This window comes from Trachypithecus francoisi, unplaced genomic scaffold (assembly GCF_009764315.1).
Source record: "Trachypithecus francoisi isolate TF-2019V2 unplaced genomic scaffold, Tfra_2.0 Lachesis_group7, whole genome shotgun sequence".
NCBI lineage: Eukaryota > Metazoa > Chordata > Mammalia > Primates > Cercopithecidae > Trachypithecus > Trachypithecus francoisi.
This window is the reverse complement of record NW_022681472.1, coordinates 95,834,768-95,853,089: the sequence shown is the minus strand read 5'-3', so window position 1 is coordinate 95,853,089 and position 18,322 is coordinate 95,834,768. Positions and strand designations below refer to the sequence as shown.

Genomic DNA, 18,322 nt, shown 5'->3' with positions numbered 1-18,322 from the left:
TAACAATCCTATGTGTTGGTTACAGTTACTGTTCCATTTTAGAGATGAAGAAATTGAGGCCCAGGTCACACAGCTTGTAAGTACTGGAGCCTGATTTGAACCCAGGCCACCTGGTGCCACAGCCCACACCCTTCACAACCATTGTCTATTTTATAATGATAGTCATGCAGTGGAACATTGTGCAGCCTTAAGCATTGTTTTGTCAGCTTGCCCTGTGTGAATGTTATGTGAAGGCTGCAGAATCATATAATGTGGTTCCATGTTTGTAAACATACATTTACACCACAGTATTAACTAATGATAATTACTTTTACATTTTAGTTACTCCATAATAAATAGTGATAATTATTTCCAAACGGTAAGGTTGAGTGATTTGTAATTTTTTCATCTATTTTCACAGTATCTTAATTTTTCTACAGTAAGTGCATGTTTTGTTAGATTATTGACAAATGAGGGTATATACGATATTTTAAAATAACCAAAATCATGTAACTATTAAATGACCACATCATAACTTGGGCCTGGTGGGTCTTTTGTTTTCTTAGACTGTAGCTCTAACTGGGCATGGTGGCATGCATTTATAGTCCCAGCTACTCCAGAAACTGAGGTGGATGATTGCTTGAGGCCAGGAGTTTGAGGCTGTAATGCACTATGATTGTGCCTGTGAATAGCCGCTGTACTCTGACCTGGGCAGCAGATGAAGACCCTGTTTCTTAAAAATAGAAACTGTTGGCCGGGCATGGTGGCTCACGTCTGTAATTCCAGCATTTTGGGAGGCCAAGGCGGGTGGATCATGAGGTCAGGTGATCGAGACCATCGTGGCTAACACGGTGAAACCCTGTCTCTACTGAAAAAAAACAAAAAACCCGGGAGGCAGAACTTTCAGTGAGCCGAGATCGTGCCACCGCACTCCAGCCTGGGCGACAGAGGGAGACTCTCTCTCAAAAAAATAAATAGGCCAGGCACGGTGGCTCAAGCCTGTAATCCCAGCACTTTGGGAGGCCGAGACGGGTGGATCACGAGGTCAGGAGATCGAGACCATCCTGGCTAACACGGTGAAACCCTGTCTCTACTAAAAAATACAAAAAAAACTAGCCACGTGAGGTGGGGGGCGCCTGTAGTCCCAGCTACTCGGGAGGCTGAGGCAGGAGAGTAGCGTAAACCCAGGAGGCGGAGCTTGCAGTGAGCTGAGATCCGGCCACTGCACTCCAGCCTGGGCGGCAGAGCGAGACTCCGTCTAAATAAAATAAAATAAAAATAAAATAAAATAAAATAATAAAATACTGTTGTCCTTCCTGCTACAATAGAGTCAAACCTAATCACCTCCACTCTCTGTTTAGAGCCCTTCAACAAAACCCCTAAGCAGACCCAGCTCCCAGCTTGTCCCTCAAGTAAATGAGCAGAAGAGGAAAGGATAGTTTCAGACATTTTAAAAGTTGCAAAAATGGGACAAAGAATTCTCACATTCCCTTTACCTGAGTCTCCAGTTAGCATTTGACCTCATTTGCTTTGCATATTTGTACATACCATTTTTTCTGAACCATTTGGAAGTAAATACCAGATATCCTACTTTTTAATTCTTAAATAGTTCAATGTGAATTTCCTAAAAGTAAGGATGTTCTCTGAAATAACCACGGCCGAGTTATCAATGTCGGGAAATTAGCAATAATACAATACTGTTAGCTAATCCACAGACTATTCATATTTTACCAGTTGTCCACAGAATGTCCTTTCTAGAAAAAAGCCCTGGATCGTGAGATGTATTTAGTTATCATATCTCTTGAGTTTCTTTTAAGCTTGAACAGTTCCTTGGTCTTCCCGAAATCTTTCCTGACCTTGATATTTACATTGAGTAATGTTCTGTGAATTGTCAGCCTGAAGTCTCGTCTTCTCAGGTACTTTTTCTCAAAATCCATTGTGTTTTGGAATATTTTTCTTAAGTATATCTGGGATGTTTAGGCCCCACAAAGCTGCCTCTTCATTCAGACAGTAGCAGAACCTCAACATTCCATGGAATAGAATCTGTGAGTTCTACTCCATGGAATAGGACCGCCCCAGTGAGTTCCCCTTCAGTTGCCAGTTGGAATCAATGGTTGAAATATTACATGTGTTTGCCTGGTTTCCTTTCTGTCTATTCATGTCTGTCTTACCTGTCAGAGAAGATTCTATGCTGGAAGTCAGGAACTACCTACCTCTCAATTTTCTCTGGAGCTCTTTCACACCCAGCCACAGCTGTCCACATCTAATGGGATAGGCCTCTCTGGTAAAAGACACAGCATACTTTCTGCCATAGACGCCAATTGCATGCCTCTGGGTTTGACTTCCCCTGTGTGGGCATTAGTTATATATATTACATCTGCAGTAAGAATTCATTTTTTAAATTATTGTTCCTTGATATTATAGTACATATAAACACCGTACAAGGTTTTAAGTTATGCTCATCGGAGTTCGGAAATACTTATTCTAAACTTTTCTGGTTTACTCATTGACAGAGTTCTAACAGAGCGGGGTCTTGCTTAGTCACCCAGGGTGTAGTGCCGTGGCACAATGGTAGCTCACTACAGCCTCAGACTCCTGGGCTGAAACCATCCCCCCACCTCAGCCTCTCCAGTAGCTGGAACTCAGGCACACACCATCATGCCCAGGTAATTTTTAAAATTTTTTTCTTTGTAGAGATGAGTTCTCACTATGTTGCCCAGGCTGGTCTTGATAGCCTGGCCTCAAGGGGTCCTCCCACCTCAGCCTCCCAAATAGGTGAAATTGCAGGCACACACCACCACACCCAACACTGCATTTGAGGATTTAGGTCATTTTCCACCTATATTTAGCTATTGATTTTAAATGAATACTTTTACGTTAAAGAGAACATCTTTTTTTTGTATAGTAGCATGGAGGTTAATTCAGTCAACATTGATGTGTTGAGTGCACACCAGCCGGAAACTGTGCCAGGCACTAGGGATATGGGGCTGATATACATGAGCTGTTTTGTAATTCTGTTGAATGAACAGATAACAAGTAAGTTGTGACTTTTGCCCTCTTTGCTTACTCTCTGCTACTGCTGTCAGGGCTGTCTATTCTGTTTCAGGGTGCCTCTGATTATTAGAATGTTTTTCCATAAGTGAGCCAAAATCTGCCCTAAATTCAGGGACAACACACAAGTTTCACCTTTTCCCACATGGAATCCCTGAGGACTGTTAACAGCAATCAGCCAGAGCCCCCTTTTAGTGATTAGCCATCAGGAGCTCCTTTACCCACTTCCTGGCAGAAGCTGTTCTCAGACCTTAGCCAGCTACCTGCAGGCACTGTGCCTGGGAGGGAAAGAAAGGGGAGGGGAGGAAGAAGGCAAAGGACAGTGCAGGGCCCCTGTCCTGGAAAGTCTGTTTACCTCTGAGCCATCAGAGGATCGCTCTCATTCTAATGGTGGCTGTGTCCTTTACCAACTTCCTACTACACCCTGGCACCCACCACTGACCCCTGCTTTCATTAGAGATAGTTAAGACAGAGGCAGAAAGCCTGGTAGGAACTGGTACAATGAAAGGGGTTTGGGCTACAGCACTGGAATTGGAAAAGAAGGGAGAGATGAAGCTTATTTCTCGATCCCCTACCCTACAGGTGCTTGCAGATGGTGTGCTCAGTGGCAGGTTCAGGTGTGGGAAATAGGAGATACACAGACAAATAAGACATCAAGATGCTCCATCTCTAATGAGGGAAGTAATTGTGCATGATATGTGCCAATGTAGAGATACCTGTAAGGCACAGGCTAAGAAGCGACCAGCTCTGCTTGAATTGGGAAACATGCTGCCCAGAAAGGGTGTCTGCTGAGCCTTGAAGAGTAAACAGAAGTTTTCCAGGCAGAAGTGTGTGGCCAGTGTTGGTGGGCAAAGGGGAGGCAGGAGCCACTGTGGCTGAAGGCTCCACAGAACCCATGCTGCAGGAGCACGGGGTTGTTTTCATGAGGAAAAGCCTTTCTGCCCTGTTCCTTCACCGTAAAGACATGTAACCTACTTCATTTATTCTGATATTGGTGAAATTTCTGTACTATTATTTACATAAAATCTAGATTTATCTGTTTGGTTTCTATATTCTAGATGCAGTGTGGGAAAGCAGTCTTGTAATTGAATTCATTTGCTGCTTTGGCAAGACAGCCAAATCCGAATAAGCCATGTTCTGTCAGAAAGCTGCAAGTAATGCCTGGTATCTTTATCCTGGGGTTGCAGGTCTCAGTGAAGAAGAAAGCCTGCTGTGCTACTTGGAGTAGAAGTGAAGTGTAGCTTCTCCAGCACTGGGTGGGCCAGTGCAGGTGCCAGTCTGTAAGGTGTGCGTGTGTGGAGAGGAATGCGGTTCTTCCCACGGCAGCCAGCCTTCATTCATCATCACTGGATTTTTTTTGAAATTGGGGAACTTTCCACTTTTCTTATTCAGAGGACAATTGTGTTAAAAGGGAAGGAATTTAATACAGAATCTGTTGATAATTTTCAAATCAAAAATGAAATTGTTTTGATTTTGTTTTAATTTCTTCAGAAACCTGATGTGAGACTCTCTCGAGGCAGTATTGACAGGGAGGATGGAAGTCTTCAGGGTCCGGTAAGCCTGAGTTTTCAGCAGGATTTGATTTCCAGTTCTCCTGTGCGTGCACCATCAATGTTTATGTCATAAGATTTCCAAATTTACTAATATTTGTAATAGGGAACAGAATATTCTATAAATAAAGTTAACATTTTAAGATTCTGAAAATCTGTGATGTACAGCCTAGAATTTTTATTCAGATACAGAAGTCTGCACTATTATTGATAAAGGCTTTTTCATTTAACTTTTATTTTCATTTCAGGGGTACATGTACAGATTTGTTATATAAGTAGATCGCATGTTGCTGGTGCAAGGGCTTGGTATACAGATCATCTGGCACCCAGGTGATAAGCATAATACCTCATAGGTGGTGTTTTGATCCTCATCCTCCTCCCACCCTCTACCCTCAAGTAGGCCCCGGAGTCTGTTGTTCCCTTCATTGTGTCCATGTGTACTGAGTGTTTAGCTCCCATTTATAAATGAGAACATGTGGTATGGGTTTTCTGTTCCTGTGTTAGTTCACTTAAGATAATGATAATTACCTCTAGCTCCACCCATGTTGCTGCAGATGAAATAATCTCATTGTTTTTGTGGCTACATAGTATTCCATAGTGTATACATACCACGTTCTCTTTATTCAGTCTATCATTGATGGGTATTTAGGTTGATTCCATGACCTTGTTATTGTGAACATTGCTGTAATGAATATAAGCATGCATGTGTCTTTATGGTAGAAAGATTTATATTCCTTTGGGTGTGTACCCAGTACAGAGATTGCTGGGTCAAATGCTACTTATGTTTTAAGTTCTGAGACATCGCCAAACTTCTTTCCACAGTGACTGAAGTAATTTACATTCCCACCAGCAGTGTCTTAAGTGTTCCTGTTTCTCCACAACCTCGCATCTGTTAATTTTTTGACTTTTTAATAATAGACATTCTGACTGGTGTGAGATGGCATCTCATTGTGGTTTTGATTTGCATTTCTCTAACGATTAGTGATATTGGGCATTTTTTCATATGCTTGTTGGCCATGTTTATGTCGTCTTTTGAAAAGTGTGTGTTTGGCCGGGCGCGATGGCTCAAGCCTGTAATCCCAGCACTTTGGGAGGCCGAGACGGGCGGATCACGAGGTCAGGAGATCAAGACCATCCTGGCTAACACGGTGAAACCCCGTCTCTACTAAAAAATACAAAAAACTAGCCGGGCGAGGTGGCGGGCGCCTGTAGTCCCAGCTACTCGGGAGGCTGAGTCAGGAGAATGGCATAAACCCGGGAGACGGAGCTTGCAGTGAGCTGAGATCCGGCCACTGCACTCCAGCCTGGGCCACAGAGCGAGACTCCGTCTCAAAAAAAAAAAAAAAGAAAGAAAAAAAAAGTGTATGTTCATGTCCTTTGCCCACTTTTTAATGGGGTTGTTTGGTTTTCTTGTTAATTTGCTTTAAGTTCCTTATAGATGCCTGATGTTAGACCTTTGTCAGATGCATAGCTTGCAAATATTTTCTCCCATTCTGTAGATTGTTTATTCTGTTGATAGTTCCTTTTGCTGTAAAGAGGCTCTTTAGTTTAATTAGGTCCTATTTGTAATTTTTTGTTTGTTACCATTGCTTTTGCTATCCTCATCATGAAATCTTTGCAAGGGCCTATGTCCAGAATGGTATTTCCTAGGTTTTCTTCGAGGGTTTTTATAGTTTTAGGTTTTACATTTAAGTCTTTAGTTCATCTTGAGTTGATTTTTGTATATGCTGTAAGGAAGGGACCCAGTTTTATTCTTTGGCATATGGCTAGCTTGTTGTCCCAGCACCATTTATTGAATAGGGAGTCCTTTCCCCATTGCTTGTCTTTGCCAACACTGTCAAGGATCAGATGGTTGTAGGTATGAAGCTTTATTTCTAGGCTGATTTGTTCTGTTGGTCTGTATGTCTGTTTTTGTACCAGTACCATGATGTTTTGATTACTATAGCCTTGTAGTATAGTTTGAAGTCATGTAATGTAATGTGATGTCTTCAGCTTTGTTCTTTTTGCTTAGGATTGCTTTGGCTATTCAGGCTCTTTTTTGGTTCCATATGAATTTTAGAGTAGCTTTTCCTAATTCTGTAAAGCATGTCATTGGTAGTTTGATAGGCACAACATTGAATCTGTAAAGCACTTTGGGCGGTATGACCATTATAATGGTATCAATTCTTCCTATCTATGAGCATGGATTGTTTTTCCATTTGTTTGTGTCATGTCTGATTTCTTTCAGCAGTGTTTTTAATTCTTATTGTAGAGATCTTTCACCTCCCTGGTTAGCTATATTCCTGGGTATTTTTTGTGTGTGGCTGTTGTAAATGGGATTCCATTCTTGATTTGGCACTCAACTGGATGTTGTTGGTATAGAGAAATGCTACTGATTTTTGTACATTGATTTTGTACCCTGAAACTTTGCTGAAGTTGTTTATCACAGGGGTCCCCATCTTCCTGGGTCACAGACCGGTAGTGGTCCATAGTCGGTTAGGAATTGGGCCACACAGCAGGAGGTGAGTGGTGGGCTAGCCAGCATTAATGCCTGAGCTCTTCCTCCTGTCAGGTCAGTGGCAGCATTAGATTCTTACGGGCATGTGAACCCAATTGTGAACTGCGCTTGCGAGAGATCTAGATTGCACACTCCTTATGAGACTCTAATGCCTGATGATCTGAGATGGAACAGTTTCATCCCAAAACCATCCCCCACCCCATCCCCCGAATCCATGGAAAAATTGTCTTCCACGAAACCTGTCCCTGGTGCCAAAATGATGGGGGACTGCTGGTTTATCAGATCTAGGAGCTTTTGGGCCAAGACTATGGAGTTTTCTATATATAAAATTGTATCATCTACACACACAGAAGTTTGACCTCTTCTTTTCCTATTTGGATCCCTTTTATTTCTTTGTCTTGCCTGATTGCTCTGCCTAGGACTTCCCATACTAATGGTGAATAGCTATGGTGAGAGCGGCAGTCCTAGTCTTGTTTCGGTTCTCCAGGGGAGGGCTTCCAGCCTTTGCCCGTTCGTTCACTATGAGAGTTTGTCGTAGATGGCTCTTATTATTTTGAGTTATGTTCCTTCATTACCTAGTTTTTTGAGGGTTTTTAACATGAAGTGCGGTTGAATTTTATTGGAAGCTTTTTTTTTTTTTTTTTGCATCTATTGAAATAATCCTGTGGTTTTTGTTTGTAGTTCTGTTTATGTGATGAATCACGTTTAATTGATTTTCATATGTTGAACCAACCTTGCATCCCAGGGATAAAGGCTACTTGTTTGTGGTGGATTAGCTTTTTGTTGTGCTGTTGCTGGATTCGTTTTGCCAGTATTATGTTGAGGAATTTTGTATCTTATGTTCATCAGGGATATTGGCCTGAAGTTTTCTTTTTTTGTTGTTTCTGCCAGGTTTGGGACTCAGAATGATACTGGCCTCCTAGAATGAGTTAGAAAGGAGTACCTCCTCCTCAATTTTTTGGAATGGTTTTAGTGAGAGTGCTACCAGCTCATCTTTGCACATCTGTTAGAATTCAACTGTGAAACTGTCTGGTCCTGGGCTTTTGGTGGTTGGTAGGCTGTCTATTACTGATTCAATTTCAGAGCTCATTATTGGTCTGTTCAGGGATTCAATTTCTTCCTGGCTCAGTCTTGGGAATGTGTATGTGTCCAGGAATTCATCCATGTCTTCTATATATATATATTTTTTATTATTATTATTTTTATTTTATTTTGTTTTTTTTTTTTTTTTTGAGATGGAGTCTTGCTCTGCCACCCAGGCTGGAGTGCAGTGGCCGGATCTCAGCTCACTGCAAGCTCCGCCTCCCGGGTTTATGCCATTCTCCTGCCTCCGCCTCCCGAGTAGCTGGGACTACAGGTGCCCGCCTCGTCGCCCGGCTAGTTTTTTGTATTTTTAAGTAGAGACAGGGTTTCACCGTATTAGCCAGGATGGTCTCGATCTCCTGACCTCGTGATCCACCCGTCTCGGCCTCCCAAAGTGCTGGGATTACAGGCTTGAGCCACCGCGCCCGGCCTATTTTTATTTTTTTGAGACAGAGTCTTGCTCTGTCGCCTGGGCTGGAGTGCAGTGGCCGGATCTCAGCTCACTGCAAGCTCCGCCTCCCAGGTTTACGCCATTCTCCTGCCTCAGCCTCCCGAGTAGCTGGGACTACAGGTGTCCGCCACCTCGCCCGGCTAGTTCTTTGTATTTTGTAGTAGAGACGGGGTTTCACCGTGTTAGCCAGGATGGTCTCGATCTCCTGACCTCGTGATCTGCCTGTCTTGGCCTCCCAAAGTGCTGGGATTACAGGCTTGAGCCACTGCACCCAGCCAATCTTCTATATTTTCTAGTTTATGTGCATAGAGGTGTTCATAATGTTCTATGATAGTTATTTGTATTTTTCTGTAGGGTTGGTGGTAATGTCTCCTTTGTCATTTCTGATTGTATTTATTTGGATCTTCTCTCTCTTTTTTTTTAATTAGTCTAGCAAGTGGTCTGTCATTCTTATGTATTCTTTCAAATAACCAATTTCTGGTTTCATTTATCTTTTGTATGTTTTTTCATGTCTCAATTTCGTTTAGTTCAGCTCTGATTTTGGGTATTTCTTGTTTTCTGCCAGCTTTGGGGTTGGTTTGCTCTTGTTTTTCTAGTTCCTCAAGGTGCAATGTCAGGTTATTATTTTGAGATCTTTCTAACTTTTTGATGTAGATGTTTAGCACTATAAACTTTCCTCTTAACACTGCCATAGCTTTGTTCAAGAGATTCTAGTATGTTGTATCTTTGTACTTATTAGTTTCAAAGAAATCTTGATTTCTGCCTTACACGGAAGTCATTCAGGAGCAGGTTGTTTAATTTCCACGTAATCAAATGGTTTTGAACAATCTTCTTAGTACTGATGTCTGTTTTTATTGTGCTGTGGTCCTAGAGTGTGGTTGGTGTGATTTTGGGTTTGTTTTTAATTTGCTATACAATTGTTTTATAACTAATTGTGTGGTTTATTTTAGAGTATGTATCATGTGCAGATGAGAAGAATGCATATTCTGTTGTTTAATCATCAGGGACGTTAGCCTGAAGTTTTCTTCTTTTGTTGTTTCTGCCAGGTTTGGGACTCAGAATGATTCTGGCCTCATAGAATGAGCGAGAGAGGAGTACCTTTTAGTAATAAGCCAAACTCTTTGTGACCTAAAGAAATATGTACATCATTTCTCAGCCTTTTGGCTAAGATCAAGTGAAGAAATATATACACATATTAGCTGTTGTTAACACAAGCTGTCATTTGCTAAATTTCTTGTTGTTGTTTTCGTTTTTGTTTTGAGATGGAGTCTCGCTCTGTCACCCAGAGCTGGAGTGCAGTGGGGTGGTCTTGGCTCACTATAACCTCCGACTCCCAGGTTCAAGTGATTCTTGTGCCTCAGCCTCCCGAGTAGCTGAAACTACAGGCATGTACCACCACGCCCAGCTAATTTTTGAATTTTTAGTAGAGACAGGGTTTCACAATGTTGGCCAGCTGGTCTCAAACTCCTGACTTCAAGTGATCTACCTGGCCCATTTGCTAAATTTTTATACTCTTACTACATGGTTATAAAAGTCTCCAGAGTCACAGAAAACTTCTTCAAGCAAGATTTTTTTCTTCTGAATATTGCAGGGGGAGAATGCCTGAAATTCTCTTTAAAGAGCTAGCTTATGATTATTCCAATTATATCTAACCCATTTATGCCTAGTCTTCCATTATTGGAATGCTAAGCTTGTGGGAGTTATTTATATCCTACTGCCCAAGGTCATTGCCAGTGATTTTTCCACACCAAAAAATTTGCAGCCTCCAGCATAAATAGGACTTATTTTCACACCAATTCTAACTCCTTCTTAACATTTTAGGACCAACTACGTGTTATGCATTAGTCTCTTCAACATAAGGAAGGTGGCCAGTTTGGGGTTGGTTGGCTCTTGTTTTTCTAGTTCCCCAGGGTGTAATGTTAGGTTATTAATTTGAGTAATTTGAGATTTTTTTTTTTTTTGAGACAGATCTTGCTCTGTCACCCAGGCTGGAGTGCAGTGCCAGAATCTCGGCTCACTGCATCTTCTGCCTACCAGGCTCAAGCAGTTCTCCTGCCTCAGCCTCCAAGTAGCTGGGATTATAGCCACCCACCTAATTTTTGTATTTTTAGTAGAGACGGCGTTTCACCATGTTAGCCAGGCTCATCTCGAACTCCTGACCTCCAGTGATCCACCCGCCTTGGCCTCCCAAAGTGCTGGGATTACAGGCGTGAGCCACCGCACCCAGCTGAATGTAAGATCTTCTTAACCTTACTCATTTGAGCAAACCAACGCCAAATTTCCATCAGCAAATGTCTAAGTTAAATGCAGATTTCCTTAAACATTTGCTGTGCCTGTGAGGTAGCAGAGTTATGGAGTTAAAGTTTTACCCTAATAAGGGTGAAACTACTGAGTTGACTTCTAGTCACACGTGTGTGTATGCAACTGTCAACACTTACCTTAACATCTTGCAAACATTTTTTCTATATAAAATAGCACCCAGTCGGGCGCACTGGCCGACATTCTTTAGTTCATGAGCAAGAAGGTTTCATTATCAGCCATTTAACATTTCCATACACTGAGCTCCTTCCTTGTGTTGAAGAGACAGATGCATAACAAGCAGTTGGTCTTGGTGTGAAAATAAGTCCTATTCAAGATACTAGCTATTTAGGACATTGCTAATAGGAAATTTGTTAGATAAGGAAAATTCGTTGTGTTCCAGTGTGTGGCCCATAGAAGGTACTGAGGAAAAAAATGTGAATTTGTTAATTAATCAAACCTGGATAGAAGGATTATGCAGAAATGCTTTATTAATAAGAACTTGTGGCCAGGAGCAATGGCTCACGCCTGTAATCCCAGCACTTTGGAAGACCAAGGCAGGTGGATCACCTGAGGTCAGGAGTTCGAGACCAGCCTGACCAACATGGTGAAACCCCATCTCTACTAAAAATACAAAAAAAATTATTCGGGCTTGGTAGCGGGTACCTGTAATCCCAGCTACTCAGAAGACTGAGGCAGGAGAATCGCTTGAACCCGGGAGGCGGAGGTTGCAGTGAGCCAAGATTGTGCCATTGCACTCCAGCCTGAGCCAGAAGAGCAAAACTCTGTCTTTAAAAAAGAAAAAAAGAACTTCTAAGACAATCAGATGACACATGATGGGCCCACCTAAGATCTCAGTTTGCTTTGTGCCGGGTGGAGGTCATAGTAAGAGTGCTTAGTGCTAACTGACGACCTGGCTTCGTACTGTGAGGTGCTGTGTCACATCACTCTTGACACATCGGGTACTGTCGCCATCCACATTTCACAAATGAGTAGACCAGGACTCAAAGAAAACTTGCCTAAGTGCCTCCATTTATGCACACACAGCCAGCCTTTCTCAACAGGCTTCACTGACTGCCTTCCTGGGGACTGTTAACATGCTATGACCATTTCTGTTTCTTTTCCCCTTTTGTGCTTTCCTAAAGATGATAATTTGGTTTTGGCCCCATTTGTGAAATGCTCCAGCTTTTAACACTTCTAGAAATGTGCCACGGCTTCAGGGAGAACACTTTGACTAGAAAGCCATGTAGATTGTAAATGGATGTGAACTAGTTAGTAAACATTAATAACTGACTAGTGGAAAATTGATCCCATCAGTGTGCATAAAAAGTAAAAATTTGGCCGGGCGCGGTGGCTCAAGCCTGTAATCCCAGCACTTTGGGAGGCCGAGACGGGCGGATCATGAGGTCAGGAGATCGAGACCATCTCTGGCTAATACGGTGAAACCCCGTCTCTACTAAAAAATACAAAAAAACTAGCCGGGCGTGGTGGCGGGCGCCTGTAGTCCCAGCTACTCAGGAGGCTGAGGCAGGAGAATGGCGTGAACCCGGAAGGCGGAGCTTGCAGTGAGCTGAGATCCGGCCACTGCACTCCAGCCTGGGTGACAGAGCAAGACTCCGTCTCAAAAAAAAAAAAAAAAAAAAAAGTAAAAATTTATTTAGACTTTAACACACAGGTTGACAGCACGTTCATTTTGTGATGACAACCTAGTTGCCTTATTAGGTAAGTGTTATTAGCCTCAGTTTACAAGTGGAAAAACCAAATCCCCTAACAGCTCTGCAACTTTTCCAAAGTAAACAGCTGGGTCCACACAGAACCGTGCACGAGGCCTAGCTCCACACACTCATCCTGTCAGGCTTCTGAAGCAGGGTCTCTCCTTTACTGTACCTGAGTACCCGAGCACGTTGTACGTAATCACACATTGGCTAGATTATTCTGGGATTTTCTGAGAATAGGATTTTCTAGTTCATCAAACTTTCTTGTTACCCGAGTATCAACCAGAAAGTTCTTTGTATTTTTAAACCTTTTAAAATGAGCATGGGGCCAGACGCGGTAGCTCACACACCTATAATCACAGTACTTTGGGAGGCCGAGGCAGGCAGACCACCTGAGGTCAGGAGTTCAAGACCAGCCTGGCCCACATAGTGAAGCCCTGTCTCTACTAAAAATACAAAAAATTAGCCAGGCGTGGTGGCACACACCTATAATCCCAGCTACTTGGGAGGCTGAGGCAGGAGAATCACTTGAACCTGGGAAGTGGAAGTTGCAGTGAGCCAAGATTGTACCACTACACTCCAGCCTGGGCAACACAGCAAGACTCCAGCTCAAACAAACAAACAAAAAAAACATGGAGAGCACTCAGCTGGCTGTGAGCTTGCTGGCTGGGAACAGACGCCACATAAATTTAATTTTTTTTTTAATTAAAAAGGGCATAGGTTTTATTGCCTGAAGCGGTGAGTACAGCACAGCCAATAGACACTATCTGTTGTTAAGTATTGGCCCGTTTCCACCATTCCCTGCCCTCACGCCTCTCTGTCTAACCTGACCACCTCGCTGTTCATCACACATTCGGTGTGCCCTACTGGGACTCCTCCATCTCCAAGCTACTCTTCTCCCAGGTTGCTACGAGTGTTCCCTTTCAGGGATCACTTTCTTAGAAGGCCTGACCTTCCTACTTAAAACTGCAGCTTTGGTCTGGGGTAGTGGCTCAGGCCTGTAATCCCAGTACTTGGGGGAGGCCAAGGTGGGTGGATCGCTTGAGCTCAAGAGCTTGAGACCAGCCTGGGTAACATGGCAAAACCTTGTCTCTACAAAAAATATAAAAACTAGCCAGGTGTGGTGGCGTGCACCCGTGGTCCCAGCTGTCAGCTACTCAAGAGGCTGAGGCAGGAGGATCACTTGAGCCCAGGAAGTTGAGTCTGCAGTGAACTGAGATCATGCCACAGCACTGCAACCTAGGTGACAGAGTAATACCCTGTCTCAGAAAAACAAAAGGGCCAGGAGCAGTGGCTCATGCCCGTAATCCCAACACTTTGGGAGGCCCAGGTGGGCGGATCACTTGAGCTCAGGAGTTCGAGACCAGCCTGGCCAACATGGTGAAACCCCATTTTTACCAAAAATGCAAAAAATTAGCCAGGCATTTTGGTGGGCGTTTGTAATCCCAGCTACTCGGGAGGCTAAGGCAGGAGAAGCACTTGAACCTGGGAGGCAGAGGTTGCAGTGAGCCAAGATTGTGCCACTGCACTCCAGCCTGGGCGACAGAGTAAGACTCCGTCACTCACTCAATCAATCAGTAAATAAATACCAAAAAACTTGTAGCTCCTCTCCTTCTATCCCAGCCATCTCCTTTCTTTGTGGGATATAGCTTCTCCTAACAGAACACAGAATATACTAAAACATGTTCATTGTTTATTATCTGTCTCCCTCCACTGCATTGTTAGCTGTTTGCTCCCCAGGCAGGATCTTTGTTTTATACCTCGAACAGTGCCTCGAACACAGCAGGTGTTCAATAACTGTTCATGGAACAAGTGAATGATATGAAAATGATCTGTAAAGGAGAAAGTGCTACACAAAAATAAGTTGATATGGTATCATTCTTCATACCTTCAAGCTCCGAGACTTTTTGCAAGTCTTTAAAATCAGAGGTGTTAAATGACATGTTGAAAACAACTTGATTGTGCTTGATTGTGTGAGGGAGGAACAATTTTAATTTTGTGTGCTATCTTTATAGCCCTTGTATTGTGAAGAAGTGGATCTCTTTTCAGTAGAAAGTAAAGCACCTTGAGTTATATCTATTAGCCAGTTCATTATTTTAAAGTAAGCGAGAAAAGTCTTTCTTTTCAGAAGTAGAACATTCCAAAAAGATTTTTTTCCAGGTAGTTAGCCTCAGAAAGACTATTTTAAGTGCAATTTCAGGTATGACAACTTGAAGGAGAACTGGTGTTAAGTGAAACTTTATCGTGTGCCTGAAACAGAAGTTCTGGGCTGTGGTTTGGCTTCTCTGGCTTGGCCTGGAACTGATGGAGGTGTAGCAACAGGTCCTGACACACACAGTGCTTTGGGGATGATGACATTGTAGGCCCATGGGAATCTGCACACCCAGTGCTACCAAGCCCCTTTCCATCATTGTTCTGGTTGTACCCGTTTTTGTGATAAGCATAGTTGGGAGACCAGGCAGGAGAAGATGCAGACACTGGGAAGTCCTGGGATTTTAAACCCTATAGAGGTAAACTGGAGACATCCATGTAAGAACATTTCAAATTTTTTTTTATTGGTATGAATTTAAGGGGTATAAATGCAGTTTTTTGTCATGGATATATTGCATAGTGGTGAAGTCTGGGCTTTTAGTATAACCATCACCCAAATAGTGTACATTATACCCATTAAGTAATTTCTTTTTTTTTTTTTTTTTTTTTTTTTTGAGATGGAGTCTCCCTCTGTTGCCCAGGCTGGAGTACACTGGCGCAATCTCGGCTCACTGCAACTTCCACCTTCCAGGTTCAAGCAGTTCTCCTGCCTCAGCCTCCCAAGTAGCTGGGATTACAGGCGCATATCACCATGCTGCCCAACTATTTTTTTTTTTTTTTTTTTTTTTTTTTTAGTAGAGACGGGGTTTCACCATGTTAGCCAGGATGGTCTCGATCTCCTGACCTCGTGATCCGTCCGCCTCGGCCTCCCAAAGTGCTGGGATTATAGACATGAGCCACCGTGCCTGGCCCCATTAAGTAATGTCTTAACGCTGTCTCCCGCTGCCCACAACTCTTCCAAGTCCCCAGTGACTATTCCACATTCTTAGGTACATATGTATGCAGTATTTAGCTCCCACTTATGAGAACATGCATGATTTGATTTTTCTGTTTGTAAGTTGTTTCACCTAAGATAATGGCCTACACATTACTGCATCCATCCCCACTGCTGCAAAAGACAGGAATTTATTTATTTATGTATTTGTTTGTTTATTTGTTTATTTATTTTGAGACAGAGTCTTGCTCTGTTGCCCAAGCTGGAGTGCAGTGGCGCAATCTCGGCTCACTGCAACCTCTGCCTCCTGGGTTCAAGCAATTCTCCTGCCTCAGCCTCCCAGGTAACTGAGATTACACGCATGTACCACCATGCCCAGCTAATTTTTGTGTTTTTAATAGAGACGGTTTTGCCATGTCATCCAGGCTGGTCTTGAACTCCTGACCTAAGGTTATTGCCTGTTTTGACCTCCCAAAGTGCTGGGATTACAGGCATGAGCCACCATGCCCAGCCAATTGTATTCTTTTTTATGGCTAAATGGTATTCCATTGTATACATATACCACATTTTTTTTATCTAGACATTGATGGATACTTAGGTTGATTCCGTATCTTGGATATTGGGAGGAGTGCAGTGATAAATATAGCAGTGCAGGTATCTTTTTGATACAATGATTTGTTTTCCTTTGGCATATACGCAGTCATGGGATTGCTGGATCGACTAGTAGTTCTATTTTGAGTTATTTGATAAGTAGTTCTATTTTGTGTTCTTCCAGTTCATTTTCCATAGAGGTTGTACTAATTTACATTCTCAGCCGTGTAAGAACATTTTAAATGGGTTATGACCACCGTATTTGTGGTTCCAGAGTGTCCCATGCTTGCTTCTCTCACAGCCCTTTCCACACATCCTGTTGGCATCATTTGCTTATTTGCCTGATCCCCCACCCCAACTGAGACCTTATACAGAACCCTGTCTTGTTCATTTTGATACCCCAGAATCTAGCCTAGAAGTTCAAGGGTTGGTAGACAGGGTGGGAGAGAAAGGTCATTACCCACTTGTATATACCAGTGCATTGACTGAACTTTTCTTTTCCCACAGATTGGAAACCAACATATATATCAGCCTGTGGGTAAACCAGGTAAAGAAGAAAAGAATTGGGCGGAAAGAAGTTAGTTTAATTTAATGAAAGCAGGTTTTGAATGTATATGGTGTCGTAGCTTTGGAATACCATCATGATTAATTTTGCCTCTACAGACCACAGCAAGTACAATGTTTACCACATTCAGCTTATTACTAGAGTATTGGGAAAAAGAATTTGTTGGTATAATGCATCAGAAATACCTCCTTAGGGTTGCAGTGAGCCGAGCTCATGCCACTGCACTCCAGCCTGGGCGACAGAGCAACACTTGGTCTCAAAAAAAAAAAAAAAAAGAAAAGAAATGCCTCCTTAGAATGCAAGATTAGTGTCTTTTGTAAGAAGAGCAGTAGGCATTTATTTAGGAGTGGTTTCTTTCTCTTTCCTTTTTTTTTTTTTTTGGAGACAGAGTCTTACTCTGTCACCCAGGCTGGAGTATGGTGGTGGGTACAATCTCAGCTCACTGCAACCTCCACCTCCTGGGTTCAAGCAATTCTCCTGCCTCAGCCTCCCAAGTAGCTGGGACTGTGGTGCACACCACCATGCCTGGCTAAATTTTCTTTTCTTTTTTCTTTTTTTTTTTATTTTAGTAGAGATGGGGTTTCACCGTGTTGCCCAGGCTGGTCTTAAACTCCTGAGGTCAGGCATCTGACCACCTCAGCCTCCCAAAGTGCTAGGATTACAGACATGAGCCACGGTGCCCAACCTTCTTTCTCTGTTTTTTATTTTTTTGAGACAGAGTTTTGCTCTTGTTGCCTAGGCTGGAGTGCAATGGTGCTATCTTGGCTCACCGCAACCTCCACCTCCCAGGTTCAAGTGATTCTCCTGCCTCAGTCTCCTGAATAGCTGGGATTACAGGCATGCACCACCACACCTGGCTAATTTTGTATTTTTAGTAGAGACGGGGTTTCTCCGTGTTGGTCAGGCTGATCTCAAACTCCTGACCTCAGGTGATCTGCCCGCTTCGGCCTCCCAAAATGCTGAGATTACAGGCGTGAGCCACTGCCCCCAGCAGTTACTCTTTCTTAACGCACATGACTTAATGGGAATCATTCTCTCTCACCAGATCCTGCAGCTCCACCAAAGAAACCGCCTCGCCCTGGAGCTCCCGGTCACCTGGGAAGCCTTGCCAGCCTCAGCAGCCCTGCTGACAGCTACAACGAGGGTGTCAAGGTGGGCATCTGAGCCTGTGCAGCACCTTCTGCTTGCAGGATTTGTGGTGTCCCCTAGTTCTCAGTTGACGGTGTTCATGTCATAGAGTGGAGTTGGTGCTGAAAATAGAACAGTGCAGAGTGGAACTGCAGTGAGACCCAGTACTCAATTGGTCTGGTTCTGAACCCCTCTGAGAGTCAGGGAAAAGCTTTATGCAAACATTTTCTTTTCCATTTTCCTCTCAGTGTAATAGATTTTAGGAACTCAGTCAGATTCCGATTTTCTACATACATCTTCCTCTAATCAGACAGAATGTTTTCTTTAGAATAAAGTGCCGAGGTTGTTTCTGGTTTTTAAAATTAATTAAACTAGGATGCTTGGGGTAA

At 43.0% G+C, this 18,322-nt stretch overlaps 1 protein-coding gene across 41 annotated transcripts in view; it reads left to right on the top strand.

Annotated features, from left to right (window-relative positions):
- Positions 1-18,322, top strand: part of PTK2 (protein tyrosine kinase 2) — a 366,245-nt gene that overhangs the window by 332,637 nt on the left and 15,286 nt on the right. For 28 of the 41 annotated variants that reach the window (XM_033203331.1, XM_033203330.1, XM_033203297.1 and 25 more), the window contains 3 exons: positions 4,522-4,584; positions 16,748-16,787; positions 17,851-17,957. In XM_033203331.1, coding sequence (XP_033059222.1) covers positions 4,522-4,584; positions 16,748-16,787; positions 17,851-17,957 — 210 coding nt within the window. The remainder of the gene's footprint in view (positions 1-4,521; positions 4,585-16,747; positions 16,788-17,850; positions 17,958-18,322) is intronic. The other 13 variants (XM_033203328.1, XM_033203329.1, XM_033203312.1 and 10 more) reach the window with 1 other exon arrangement.